Source organism: Lupinus angustifolius, chromosome LG16 (genome assembly GCF_001865875.1).
Source record: "Lupinus angustifolius cultivar Tanjil chromosome LG16, LupAngTanjil_v1.0, whole genome shotgun sequence".
Classification (NCBI taxonomy): Eukaryota; Viridiplantae; Streptophyta; class Magnoliopsida; order Fabales; family Fabaceae; genus Lupinus; species Lupinus angustifolius.
In genome coordinates this window covers 17,616,951-17,631,892 of record NC_032024.1, presented here as the reverse complement: position 1 = coordinate 17,631,892, position 14,942 = coordinate 17,616,951, and the positions used below count along the sequence as shown (strand labels likewise).

Here is a 14,942-nt window from a genome sequence, read left to right as displayed (position 1 = left end):
AAAGTGTATTACTTTATTTTTATACAATACTTTCCTCTCCATTAATGAAGAATAATCTCACTATCTTAGCACATATATGATTGGAAGAGTAGTTCAGTCCCATCAGATACTCAATTTTCGATCAGACAAATTGGATCAGCCGAGCCCAATTTACCTCTTCCAACATTCCTACAAACGTTTTTATCTTAACTAAAAATAACAAGTTAAGAAAAGGGATCTTATTCTCAGCAATTCCTATTATTATACTCTTCACTATGTTTCCCACTATGTTTAACAAACATAACAAATGATTAATTGAATGTAGTAAATAATATATCATGCTTACAAAAGACAAGAATTATATGGAACAACTAAAAAATGATATGATTACATAAGGATATGAAAACTTCACCATGAAAAAATACAACAACCAAACTTTACTTTAGCTACATTAAATGAAGTTGATTACATGAATAGAATTAGTGTATAAATATTTTGTAGTTATAACTTTTTAAAGTATTCTTATTACAAGTTTACATCTACAATTTCAAAGTAAACCACCATAGTAAGGTACTCCAGTTATAGGTAGCCAAGCATCACCAAAAATGAAATTAGAAACTGTGAAATCATTTGCATCTGTGTTATTGATCACATGATAACCACTCCAAGTAACCCTATTACTAGTATCAGCTCCTGGTCCTTCATTATCAAATTCGGCATAATAAAGTGTATCCAAAGCAAAATCTCCTGACCATTCTTTCCACCCCAAAGGATTGATCAAACTATCCATAAAATTTTGCATATAAATCGTGCGCGAATATTGCTTCCATGGCCTACCCAGATAACTTTGCGTCGTGTCATTACTAGCGGCTAAGTCATCCGCGGCCGTGATGCTACAATTGTGAATGGAAGTTCCAGTGTTTTGGTTAATATCGACTCGGCCTTGCGCCGTGATTGCATTGAATTGACCATGTAGGGGGAGTCTAAGAAAAATGTTACATTGTTGCAAAACAACCGCGGCGTTACCAAATATGAAGTCGATAGTACCATAAATGTCACAATTTCTATAAAATTGCCTAAGAGAATGAGTGTATAAAGTGTCTTGGTACCCTTCAAAACTACAACTATAAAATGCAGATAGATCTGCACCACTTCTTAGAGCTACTGCTTGGTGGTTAATTGCTCCTGCTGTGTTACGAAATGTTATGTTCACTGCCACAAAACCTTGGGCAACCACAGCTGAAAATATATGATAATTGAAATCATTGTTATTTCATATTTTATATATTGATCAAATTAATAGACATAAAATACTTTACTTCAAAAGAAAGTAAATGAAGAATTTTAGATCTTAGAACATTGGATTCTCATGTAATGGGTCTTATAACGATAAGATAGATGTATACGGTTTTATATATCAGAAATGAAGGCTCACTATTACTATTATATAGGGTTATACTCAAACTAAAGAAATTATAATCTATAATATTGTTTTACATAGAAATTGACTGAGTTAATTAGAGTTTGGACTTAAACATTAAAATCTTAAGGCAACTACATTTTATAAAAAAAAAAATAAACTCCATGAGTATGGATCTTCTCCATTACCGGAAAGAGAATTAATCTTTTCCTACTTAACTTTAGGATAAAAGTATTATTACAAGTGTAAACAAATGGATAATAACGTCTTTTTGTCATGCTTATTGTTACATTTTATACAACACTTCCTTCTCCATTAATGGAGAGGAGTCTAACCCATATTGCATATGATCATTAGTTATAGAAGGAGTAGTGTATAAGGAATTGAACTAATTAATGCTTGTGATTGAAAGAAAGTAATTAGTAACTTTGAAGTTAAGTATTGACTTATTTAATTGGGTCTAACTTTTAAAATTGACTGGGATCTAAATTTTATCACATGACATCTACCTTAAACTTGACATAATCTTGATTTTTTTTTTAAAAATAAAATAGAAGAAGAATACAAAATTGGTTTAAAAGATATAGTTTTACCCACAAATAATTATATAATTCTAACTACTATAATCATATTAACCACAATCGTAATCGTAAAAAAAGGAAAGAAGCTTGATGAGTTGAAGATATAGCTTACCAAAGGTAGCAGAATTGAAGGTAGTTGAGCCACCAACCACACTTTGATTACCAGTGATTATAGTCTGATTAATACCATCACCAATCATCATCAAATACTGTTTATATTTTGGTATAGACACAATCTCTTCATAAACTCCTGCTACTACATGAATCACAGAAAAACCATTACTACTAACACTATTGTTTGGTGCTGCAGCCACAGCATCATTTATAGTTATGAAATCTCCTGAACCATCTTGGTTCACAACCACTACTTGCCTCACATTAACACCATCAGGTGCAGATTGAAGCAACTTTCTTCCACTTCTACTAATAAGCTCATACAACCTTTGTTCCCACATGTGATAATAATGATTTACCTCTCTCAGTTTTCTAGGGTTTTTTGTGTTGTTTTTCCACCCACTTTTGAATATGGCAAGAGATACACTATATAGCTTTGTCCCATTTGAAAGATGGGTAAGTAGTTCATCATCAATATTTGATGTGGTTTGTTTAAGGCCTCCTAAGCATGTTTCTAGGTTTGTTAAAGTGGCACTAATCAAGGTGTGTAAATTTTCAACCTCTAAGGTACTAGGGTTGTTAGTGGAATTGATTTTTTTTAGAGCCCTAGACCAAAACCCATTATTTAGGTCACCTAAAAGGTGACAATCTTGAAGGGCAAGGATTGTGGGATTAGAGAAATTTGATGAAGATTTAAGGTTATTTGAGACTAATGAGAAGAATTTCTTTGATGATGAATATGATTTGCCTATGAAAAATTTGCCATGTTCATGTATGTCACCATTGTCATTAGGAGGTAAATTGGATTCACAAAATGTTGGGTAAGGTGTGAGATTGCAAATGGGATTAATGGAGGATGCAATAGAGGCTAAGATGGAGAAAATGCCTATAAAATAGAACCCTAATAAGGTTATGGAAAGATTAGAAATAGCCATGTGGTAGAACTTGATGATGAAGATTGATACAATTTTCACAAGAACATGTATATATAACTTGCTCTTAAGAACTTGAAGGTTTGATTATTAGACAATCATGGTTGATGGAATATTATTTATAATATAAAAGTCTAAGTTGGTCTAGTGTGTAAGGCCTCACTAGATCTCTAAGGTTGAGAGTTTGATTCCTGAGAGCGATACTTGTTGAGAGGGACAACACGAACTCAGAAAAAGATTAATTCCTTATCCAAAAAGATGAGGGAATACCCTTATTAATACCAAAAAAATATAAGAGTCTAATATTTAATGGGAAGGTTAAATATTATAAGTTTATAACTTAACATTTTGGTTTTCTTTTCTTAATTATTCTAAAAAATCATATCTTAATTATTCTAAAAAATCATAAGATAGGGTTGTGAGCTGGATGCATGAGAGACAGCTAATATTTTTGTATAACTTTCTTAAACATTGAAATTAGACATTTGCAAGTGAATGGGCATCAAATTATTTTCCACTAGAGTGTAAAATCTGTACACTGACAGTGTAAAGATTTATATACATGTATACTATCATCTGTCCTTCATTTGAATTACATTTTTTGAAAAATCAACAATAAGTAAACATCAATGATGAATGATACAATAACAGTGCATAAATCTTATATACGGCCAGTATAGATCTTTTTCTCTTTCCACTATGAGGTGAAGTGCTATTGGATGCATATTACGTTGTGTTATAAACTTTTAATCAATTAGTAAATGAAGTCAAGAAAATAGCATGTTTTGGAAACAATTTTTCTTCTTATGCAAACAGCTTTTATTTAATAAAACAAAACTATTTGAATTTAATCTCATGTGAAAATTGGCAAACATGATTGGAGTATGACAATACAGTTTTTATAGAAATTAGATGTTTGAAGTTTATCTAATAAAATTAGTGGAAGTAGGTGAATTGTATCACATTCAAAAAAAGTTGAATGATTATATCAGTCATATAATTAAATTGTTCAAAATCTATTAAAACTTATTGATATAACTAACTTTCCTTTATTCTATACTGGTTATGTTGACAGTTTTTATTTAAAATTAAAAAATATATGTGGAAATGACTTAATTTTTGTTAAAATATTATTGTTAATGATAGAATATATCATCATTACCTTTAGTTTATAAAACAATCTATCTCTACGACACACATTTTACTTTTTCATGTGGTTTGAATAAAAGTATTTATCATCTTTTTTATTAATATATATATAATTTTATATGCATTTTGTAAGCCAAGTTGAACAGTTGTAACATTAATAACACTCCTAAAAGGGGATCATAATGAAAACGCAAGAAAAGGGGAATATGTCTTCAGCATAGACCCAAAAGTACTCAAGATGGAGTATAGCTTTAAGGTTTGTGCATTTCTGCTACATATACCACGTTTTCATTGCTGTCCCTCAAATATAGGGCTTTATAGTTTAATTTCTTAAAGGTGACTAAAGTTATTATATATTTAAGGAGACTTACTATATATCCTGATATCAATTCTAGGAAAATCTAATGGTTTGAATTAGCAAGTATATCTAAATTATTAGATGTTCATAAAATTAATAGTTAAGATAAGGAATAAGTTTAAAAAGTTTAAAATAATTTTGAAAAACTTACTCTTGGAATAAGTTGATTGCTAATCTATATTTAAATATGATGAATTTATAATTGGATTTGCATCATCATATTCACCAATCATTATGTTTGATTACTAGTTTATATGTTTTTACCAAAATTTTCATTCCATCACCAAACATCTACATCCAAAAATTGTCAAACAATCATATTCTAGAATTGTTATTTGTATCCTTGATTAAAAGTAATACTATATTTTAAAAGAGTGGTTTAAGTGATAAGTAAAGTATAAATTTGTGTTCATCATCTCAAACAATGACTATAGATAGCTTCACATATACAAATAATAAAGAATCATGATATAAATAAACAAGGGAATTCTTATTCTTCTCATAATTCATCCATCCATGGAAGAAAATAATACATTTTTTTTTTCTATCCAAAAAAAAAGAAGTTACACTTATTTATCTAAAATATGTAGAGTTGTAAGGGTATTAGCATAGATATACAAATATACTAATAACAACCATATAATATAAAAGTTTGTTATACGACCATCAAATCATTCATTGTTCACTATTCATTCACTAATTGTATAAAACATTTTACACGATGTTGCATAGATATTAAACTCAAATATCAAAAGTAACTAATAATTCAATTGGTCAAGCCTGATGTGAACTTGATGCCAGTTCTAGGCAACCATGAATCACCATTAATAAACCTTTGAACAGTGAAGAAATTAGCAGCACCAGCATCTCTAATTATATGATAACCATGCCATTTGACCCTACCTTTAAGTGATGAACCAGGCCCATAATTCCTATATTCACCATACCATAAAGTCTCTAATGCAAAATTTCCAAACCATTCAAGCCACCCTTGAGGTTGAACTTTCACACTCATATATGTATTAATATAAACTGTTCTAGAATATTCTTTCCATGGCCTACCCAAATATGTTGGTTGTGTTGCTAAAACATAACTATCTTGTATTGTGAAGCCTGTGTTTTGATGTGGACTTTTTCTACCTTGGGCTGTGATTGTAACTTTTTGTAATGGAAGTGGTACTCTTGTGTATATTTTGCAATTTTGTAACACAGCTGCACCATTTCCAAAAATGAAATCTATGGTGCCATATATTTCACATTCTCTATAGAATTGTCTAAGTGAATGTGCATAGAGAGTGTCTTGGTAACCTTCAATGCTGCATCTAAAGAAAGCTGATTGGTCTGAATCTACACGTAATGCTACTGCTTGATGATTTACCGGTCCAGCTGTGTTCCGGAATGATATGTCCTTCGCAATGAAACCCTTCCCGGATACAGCTATATGTTAAATCGTAAATCAGTTATTTGAAATGAGAGAAATAGTCCAACTGATATATAAACCACACTCTCGAGAAATTAAAGCAAAATCTACAAGTAAATCATGATGTGTTACTTACCAAGTGTTGCAGTTCTAAAAGTGGTCCATCCTTGCATGAAATTCCTATTACTTGTGATAATGGTTCTTCCAATACCATCACCAACAAGCATAATATTAGTCATCTTCTTCTTCATATCAACATTCTCCTTATAAATCCCTTTCTTCACATATATAACATACTTCTTATTACTATGACTTGGAGCTGCATTAACAGCTTCATTGATTGTTCTATAATTTCCACTCCCATCTAATGCAACAACAGCATCATGTGCACCATGTGGCATAGACTTCAGAAGTTCTTTATCATTCTCACTCATCCATTCAGGAAATTTCCAACTTTCATCATGTTTTGTTATTAGTGTGTTGTTCTTGTTGTTGTTGTTGTTGCTATTCTTCCTTGGAGGCCTAAAGGGTAAGCTATGCAATTGTGTATATAATGATAAAACATTACTTATAAGTTGTGTAACTTGTGTTAAACTTCCACTAATGTAACTTTCAAGTTTTCTATCTGTTCCTTCAAACCCTTCAATGCATGTGTCTTGGTTACTCAATGCAGCACTTAACCAAGCTTCAAGGTTACCCTCATATTGAACATTGTTATCACCTTCTCTTATTCTTCTCATTTCACCTAAGGACCATGCTAACTCAGAAACTGAGAAATCTAGTAGCTCTTTACAATCTTCTATGGCTATTTGTTCACGGTAGCTTATGGATAATGTTGTGAACTTTGAGATTTTATCAATGGCACCAATGGCTTCATTGAGTGTGGTTCTCATTGCAGCACTTAGAATTGAAGTTGGGGTTGGAGAACCAAATTTGGTTAACTCATTTTGGATATTGGTTTGGCATGAGTTTTGGTTTTCAATGTTCATGCATGCTTGTGCAATCATTGCATGCATGTCTTGTGTTTTAAGGTTTGAAGGGTTTTCATTTGAGAAAGCATCAAATGATGAAGGTAAAACTAAAAGCATTATGAGAATGAAAAAGAAATTAAACAAGGTCATGTTTTTTTGGTGTGAAATGGAAGTAGAAATGGAAGACATGTTTTAAGGTTTTTAGAAGTGAGTTTGATTTATACTAGGAAGCAAGAATCATTTGGTGTTAAGTTTAAGTGCTTTACTTGAGAGTTCTAACATTCACATTATTCCCTTAATGCTTTTTCTATGGACAAAGTATCAAGTTATTCTAATTCTTTCTTTCATTGGAGGCATGGCACTTTCTTGCTTTTGATAGTTGATCAAAAGTCTAAGGCGGTGACCAACCAAACTTTGGTCTAGTGTAAGACTCTGTTAGATCCTCATAATCAAAAGAATCCGACTTATGAGAATTATACTTGAGGAACAATCTCACATTCCGAAAGAGATTAGCTTCTTACTCAAAATGTGAAAGGATACAATTGTCAGTAAGGTTGTGGCTTCTCTTGTCAAATACAACCATGATTCAAAAATGTTAAATCAATCTTAAAACATAGTGCTTGTACCTTTTGAACAATGATATTTTGTTTCAAATCATATCCCACACCAATAAAAACATATTATGTCAATTAATTTTTTTAAATATTCACTATTTTTTTTCTATTTTACTTCAACGTCATTCACACCATAACCTTGTACTTTTCAAGGTCCTATTCAAGGCCTATCTATACAAGTATATGTGCAACCAAATACATTTTTAAAGTAGTATTCTTTGCTTCATAGTTATATAAGACTGGAATTACATTTATAAGGCCTAAAGAGCTAAGGAATATATGTGTAAATTTAGTACGGGTAATTGAATAACAACTATCATATTATTTTTTAATAAAGACATGTTCCATATTCAGTTCAATATATTATTTCGTGCTAATAATAATGAAACAAGAACAACAATTTATAATAGAAATTTAATTTTTTTAATTAACATATTATATTTTTTTTAACGCAAGATAACTTTGGGATAATACATGAGACAACTTTTGAGGTAAATTCAGCATTGGTGAATTTCCACTCATTCTCTCATCTGGCTCATTATTTAAATTCAGGCTAAAATATTTGATCCAAAATAGTAACTTATACCAACAATTTATAAACTTTTACACCTCCACAAGCAACCATATCTCTTATGATTTGAGATATTGATACTTAGTTACTAAGTTATCATTTGAGAACATGCTCCATATGCAAGAATACATAGCAAAAGCCACCACTATTTTAAATTATAGAAAAAGAAATAGTAAAAATAACCTTATCTTAAATATATTAGTACCTTAAGGCTCAACCATAGCATTTATTTTAGCAATAATTTATTATGGATAATAAAATTTACACTAAAGTTAACTACCATTAAGGATTTAAACCCATTAATTCAACACCCAAACTTAACATCCATGTCTACCTATAGTACATATATTTCACTTCAAAATATAACATACCTTGATACTTTCCAAATTATCGACTATCAACTACCAACAAAATATTGGTCTAGTATATAAGGCTCTACTAGATTCTAGGATGATTAAAATGTCAAATATTTGATTCCTGAAAACGATATTTATTGTGAGGAACAATCACGCATGCCAAAATGGATTAGTTTTTTTTACCCAAAAGGGTGAAAGGGTATCCTTGGTAGTACAAAAAAACTTTGAAGATATAGTATCTAATCTTTAGTGGATATCAAAAACAAGTATTCTTAGAACATTATCCTTTTAAATTGGCAACAATAAAATAAGCCCTCCTAAGTGTAAGTGATAAGCTGAAATCAGATTTTAATTATTTGAGAAGTATCCTTACAAGCTTTTTCAAAAGATGGTAACTTGAGTAAGTAAAAATCCTTCTCCATAAGTCTGATAATAGAAAAGAAAAAGATCATAGAAGTTAAGAAAAAGAAAATCCATTACTTAAGCTTTGAATTAAAAAAGATTTTAAACAACTAATGTAGCAAAATCACTTCCAAGAAAACTATGAATAACACATTACATCGGTGACTTGAAATAGCTGTAACTAATACAACAACAACCAAGCCTTAATCTCATTAGTTATAGCGAATGTAACTAGCTAATCCCATCTGATTTTGCAGCCTCGTGCATGGAGTGTATCGAGTAGTTCGGGCGAAAGCGAGAACCTGAGAGACGACTGCAACTTAACCTTTTTAATCCGACCACAGTAAGTTCTGAGAGCAAGTTCCAATCCTTTTACAGTGACTCTAGAAAGATGCACCAATTTAGCGTCCTGAAGGCGTTTCAGGTTACACATAAACATGCACAACACCGCATCTGATACGTTACAATAGCTCAAATTTATCTGCCATCATCATCGACATCAACATCAACATCGTATAGTTAGAATTTTTACTAGTTTTCATGAAAATAAACACAGGCTCTTAACTTATGTAAATTGTAAAGAACAATTCGCATTTGCGCGACTAGAAATATAGCTTGCAACATCAAAACCTCTTGTTAGAAGTATGGTAAGTTTTCTGACATTTTTGTGTGAAATTTCTAAGTTTATTTAACGAAGCGCGCATATATACATATGTATATATATATATAGCAAAGAAAATTGATCATTCTATGATTCCAGTAAGAAACACAACCTCTTTTCGAATGCAGGATTAACATCTGCAATATGATAATATGAGAAACAACAAACTTTTGTCTCCAACTTATAACTGCAAAATGATAATGTTGACATAAACATAATAGGTAATTAAATGTGTAGAGTTTCAAAAGCATAGATAGAGGGGATAACAAAAATAGACAAGGAAAATAAAACAATGAGCTCAAACAAGAATTCAATTGTCCAAACCAGGATTCTTTAGTTTTCGGACAATTATCAATCAGATCAAACTAGAAAACACGACCAACAAGACGTTGGTCTAGTGGTGTAAGGCTCCGCTAGATCCCCTAAAAGATTAAAAGGTCAAGAGTTTGATTCCTGGGAGCGACCTTTGTTCGAACATTTCTAATTTTTCATAGGGCAAAAATTACTCTAGATTTGAGCTATACTTTTGTGGTAGTCATCATAAGACTCAGAACAAAAATATTGTAATCATGTAAAGCTTATACCACTGACCTGCCGCAGATTTTGTGAATAAAAAGCGAGGGCCCAGAAACCAGAATCGTCGATTTTTTTGCAATGTTTCAAATCTAAATCGGCCAATCTGTTGCAGCTGATTGCAACCGCTTTTATACCGATGCTTGTAACGTTTGAAAGCGCACGCAACTCCAGATCAGATAGTTCACCTAGATGGCTGATATGCTCCATCCCTCTGTCTGTAATTCTGTTGCAGTATGATAAGTTGAGCTTCATCAACTTCTTGCATCCACTTGCGAGTGCTGCTAGCCCATCATCTCCGACACATACGCAGCTGCACGAAAAAGCAGCTAAACAGATTCAATGCTTTGTTTTAAACTTTGTTAAATCATAAACAACTAATCGCATTGACTCGAAAGTTCAATTACCGATACAGATCAAGTTCGGTTATTTTTGAGCAGTTACAAGCAATGTGTGCCAATCCTATGTCTGATATGTTAATGCATAATCCTAACTTCAATCTCACGAGTCCTGAACATCTCGATAGATTTTTAAGCGCTGCATGAAGACCGAATTTTTAGAAATAAATTCATCAGAATAACCATTAGCAATTTCGAACAAGACTGGTAACAATTTACAGATCGAACATCAATAGTTTACCTATGTCATTGATGCCAAAGCAATCCGTAAGATCGAGCTCTTGAATCAGCAAGCAATTTGAACCAAGATGACGAAGACAATTCTCAGTCACCAGATTACAAGACTCTAACTTCAGACAGATAAGGTCTGGACAAGAGTGTGCAATAGTAGACATAGCTGCATCAGTGATAAATCGGCAACATGTCAAATCGAGTATCTTCAAACTGCAACAGCCAGATACAAGATGCATAATTCCGATATTGGTCACCCCGATACATTTGCTTAAACCAAGTTCCACTAAAGACTTGCAATTGGTGCCAATAGTTAGGAGTATAAAGTCAGAAACTCGAACTCCGTTGATTCTTAATATGCTCAGCTGCTTTAAATTCTTCAAGCATTCAACAAGAGGCGCTGATAGCTCCTACAGAAATGTCTAAGTTGTTAGTGTATATAAAGTTTACCGAACGCGGTACATAATTTAGATACAAACTTACAGAGAAGCAGTATCCTGCATCTATTTGTTCAAGACCACCATGTCCATTAATTATCGATATTAAACCGGATGAGCTAACATAATCGCACCTTGATACATCAATCGCCTGCAACATATGGAAAAGACACATTTAAAATTGGAGACTTCGGCATTTATGCTCCATTGAACCTTCTTCGTCAAACTTCATTAACTTTTAAACCATTATCATTATCTCCAAACTTGCGGAATAAAATAAATTACCTTAAGTAGTGGACACCCTTTTTCAAGAAACCGCAATCCAGCATCATCGACTAAAGAGCAGCCTACCATAGCGAAAATCTCGAGCTTTAACAGTGAAGCTATTGATCGCAACGATTCGCTTGTAATCTAATGAGGTAAGATTAAAAATTATTGCATGATATAATTTGAAGGAAAAGTAAACAGCTAACATTACTACATACAAGTAAAACATCATTTCATCTGAAGTCAAGTAACAGAGGAAGTTGTTTTTTTCTTGCCTTCACTGCTTACTCTGCAATGCACACAAATCTTCGAAACCAGAAATCGGAACATATATTTCTTCTTTAATTACTGTAAGCATGAACGAATATGAGGTTTTCATTCATATGGCAGCATTAGTTGCTCAAGGATAATAACCAAAAAACCGAAACTCCTAATCTCCTATTGAAGCTGTGGGAATAACATATGAAGAATTGATCTTCTGTTTCTCAGAAAAATCGTTGTTTTCTTTAAAAGCTATAGTTTTTCTACCATTAATGCCAAAGCTAGGGGATGAAAAGGTTTGCTCAAATAACTACATTCTATCAACTTTGTGACTTATGTTTGTTTTCAACAGAGTAAGGATCTTCCTGGAGAGACAAGTACTACAAAAAACAAAGGAAAAAATAACACGATAATATCTTGAAAATACAACAGGCTAATATCATTTGTATCACTATCTATGACATTAACTCGATCGAGAAAATAAAATTTAAAATTAGGTAAATAAATGATCACTAAATTCTCTTTATTGACAAAAGAAGCACAAATTTGGAAAGAAACTAACCTTGAGATAAGACACATCAAGAAACTTAAGTTCCAAGCATTTCTTACAAAGAAGATCAATACCCAAATCAGAAATCTCCAAACACCATTTCAAACTCAAACTCTCCAACCTACCACACCCAACAGCAATCTTAGCCAACCCAATATCCGTTACCCCCAAACACTTATCCAAATTCAGTTTCCTCAACCTCGGCGCATTCGAAAGAGCTGCAGCCTCTCTATCTCCATAACCCCAACAATGAGACACATCAATTTCCTCCAAGATCGGATATGCTCTAACCAGCTGATCCAACCCTGTGTAGCCTAGCCCAGTGGCTCGACTCAGCACGAGTTTTTTCAGTCCCCTAGTCCAACTTCCTAACTCATTACTCAGTAAAATTGAAACGGATCCATCATCGATCCGTGGACAAAGGGAAAGGTCTAGAGTTTCAATGTTGCTATATTTTTTTAGCAACGAGAGTAAGAACTCTATGCGGAGGATCTGGATATTCCTCCGAGTCGTGGATTCGACGCGGAGGAAATCCTTGCAGACCAACCGCAATGATTTCCGATCAGTACCAGAGTTTATCTGATCCAGGACTCGGATTAGCAGGTCCTCAGTTAAAACACTGAAAACAGATTCAGACAACATTAAAGTTATCAAAAAAAAATATGTTTTTTGTTTACTAATCAAACTTTATCTCTTAGATTGCGATTTGATGGTTAATCTCAGAGCTGTAACAAACTCTGAGACCCAACCACCAAACTTCTCAAAGTTCGAGATATATGGTTACAGGTTCAAATCCCGATAATATAACAATAAGACTTTATCAAAGAGTTAATCTCACAAGTATATTTTTCACCATAATAATAAATGAGATACACACAAAAAAAGGATAAAAAGAAAAATAATGAGATTAAGTTTAGGTGGGAACAAAGAGGAATAAGAGGAGAGGGTAATGGATGCGTTTGTGAATGATTAATTTGCAATGAGATTTATTTGGGTGTTGTGTAAGGTTCTTCATTGTTTAAGCAAAAAAAAAATGATTTTGAGTAATATATTGAATTAAATGGATATGGTGACCAAAGAAGAGAGAATTCAGAGTATGAAGACAAAGGGAAGGAACAGAGTTTAAGGAAGTGTTGTGTTTCATGCTTTCACCTTTTCACTTTCGTTATGTATTATGTATTGTACGGTCATGGCCACTATTGTACTTTCCATTCTTTCTTTATATATACTTAATATGAGATAGATTATGTCCATTTGAGAAACTCCATTGCTAAAATAATGATTTTTTTTAAGAATAGTAACTTTTTGCATGCATGGAGAATTAATTTTTTTTTTAATCTAATAGACATGTATTACTTCTTGCCTAAGAATTTTATGTGTGATAAAAATTATTAAATAATGATATATTATGAATTTGAGATTTTTTAAATATGAATAGAGACAATGTCTGGTTCAAGTTAAATAATATTGTAATTAAGTTTTGGTATTGTTAAAAGTATCCACTCGTTCTTTTAGGTAAGTAACTAATATATTTCGGGATGTGTGTTTGTCTCTCCCAATAAGTATTATTCTCGTGAATTGAATGTTTAACATTTTGGTCATAGTGACATTATAATTAAGTTGAAAAATATATATGGGTGGTTGAATAAATAAATAAATAAAAATAGATAAAAAATACATAATACATATGTCAGCCGTAATATTAATAGATTACTATCACATTTTTTAAAAGTAGCACACATAATAAACGCTACAAAATAAACACTTCTCATTAAGTAAATAAAATATAACATAGGGATGTTAGCATATACAAATAAACACTACTAAATAAACTAAAAACTAAAACAATTTAATTGGGTTTATATTCTTTTTTTATTAACTGAGCATTAATATTCAAGTACTGAGAAAAATATCATTTGGCTGAACTTCAATTTTAATGAATGTTTTTTTATTATTTATAAGCTCTTATGGTTGTAGAAGCATATGACACTTATTGAGATGAGTACAAAATATTAAAAGAGATTATTTACTTATACCTAAAGTGAATGTGTACTTTAAAAAATTATTTTTTCCTCTAATGACACATTTTTCATAAGCAAATATGCTTCTAAGTACATATATAAGCATAGCAATTGAAATGCTATTAACATATTTATTGCATATTTACCATACCATAAATGTCCTTTGTCTTTTTGGAAGGGAAATACAGAATAAATTAAAACAAGTTGAATTTATCAAAATGGTATGGACGGTGCAATATAACTGCAATGTTAAGTGAGTTGCATTAAAAAATTAAAATTAAGAAATACAAAAATATTATGAGATTAATCTCATATAATAAATTTGTATAAGTAGTCAAGGGAAAAGACAACAAGAGAGCATGGTAGATTAATTTAATGTTTAAAATGTTTTTAATTGCAAATGGAGGAATAGGTTTTTATTACTTTAATTCAAATTGAACAAGTAGAGTCAAGAAATCACAGCAATGAAATGATGCAACATAAAATAAGATATTGTTCATGTCTTCCTCATCACGATTAAATATTCTATAATATATCTTCCACATTAATTACAATGCAAGTTGCATTCTTCTTTTATTCTCCCAACTCCAACCACTAGAAAATGTGTTTATTAATTAATTATGAGAGTAATGTTGATATACCCATGTTGTGTTTTGTATAATTAATTAATTATCCA

At 31.6% G+C, this 14,942-nt stretch overlaps 2 protein-coding genes across 4 annotated transcripts; both read right to left on the bottom strand.

Moving 5' to 3' along the window:
* On the bottom strand, nt 316-7,122 carry LOC109330214 (putative pectinesterase/pectinesterase inhibitor 22). 3 transcript variants are annotated; one of them, XM_019564303.1, is made up of 3 exons: nt 6,090-7,122; nt 5,934-5,970; nt 352-1,181 (listed from the first exon to the last, which is right to left on the bottom strand). In XM_019564303.1, the coding sequence occupies exons 1-3, from the start codon at nt 7,111-7,113 to the stop codon at nt 527-529; spliced, it is 1,716 nt and encodes a 571-aa protein (XP_019419848.1). In that variant the 5' UTR covers nt 7,114-7,122; the 3' UTR covers nt 352-526. The 3 variants fall into 3 exon arrangements, with proteins under 3 accessions (XP_019419850.1, XP_019419848.1, XP_019419849.1); XM_019564305.1 differs by lacking the exons at nt 5,934-5,970; nt 6,090-7,122 and adding an exon at nt 2,093-3,098 and having other exon boundaries at nt 316-1,218; XM_019564304.1 differs by lacking the exon at nt 352-1,181 and having other exon boundaries at nt 5,224-5,970.
* On the bottom strand, nt 8,923-13,520 carry LOC109330279 (F-box/LRR-repeat protein 3). The gene is made up of 7 exons (XM_019564421.1): nt 12,258-13,520; nt 11,453-11,578; nt 11,214-11,318; nt 10,741-11,140; nt 10,509-10,638; nt 10,120-10,414; nt 8,923-9,348 (listed from the first exon to the last, which is right to left on the bottom strand). The coding sequence occupies exons 1-7, from the start codon at nt 12,885-12,887 to the stop codon at nt 9,103-9,105; spliced, it is 1,932 nt and encodes a 643-aa protein (XP_019419966.1). The 5' UTR covers nt 12,888-13,520; the 3' UTR covers nt 8,923-9,102.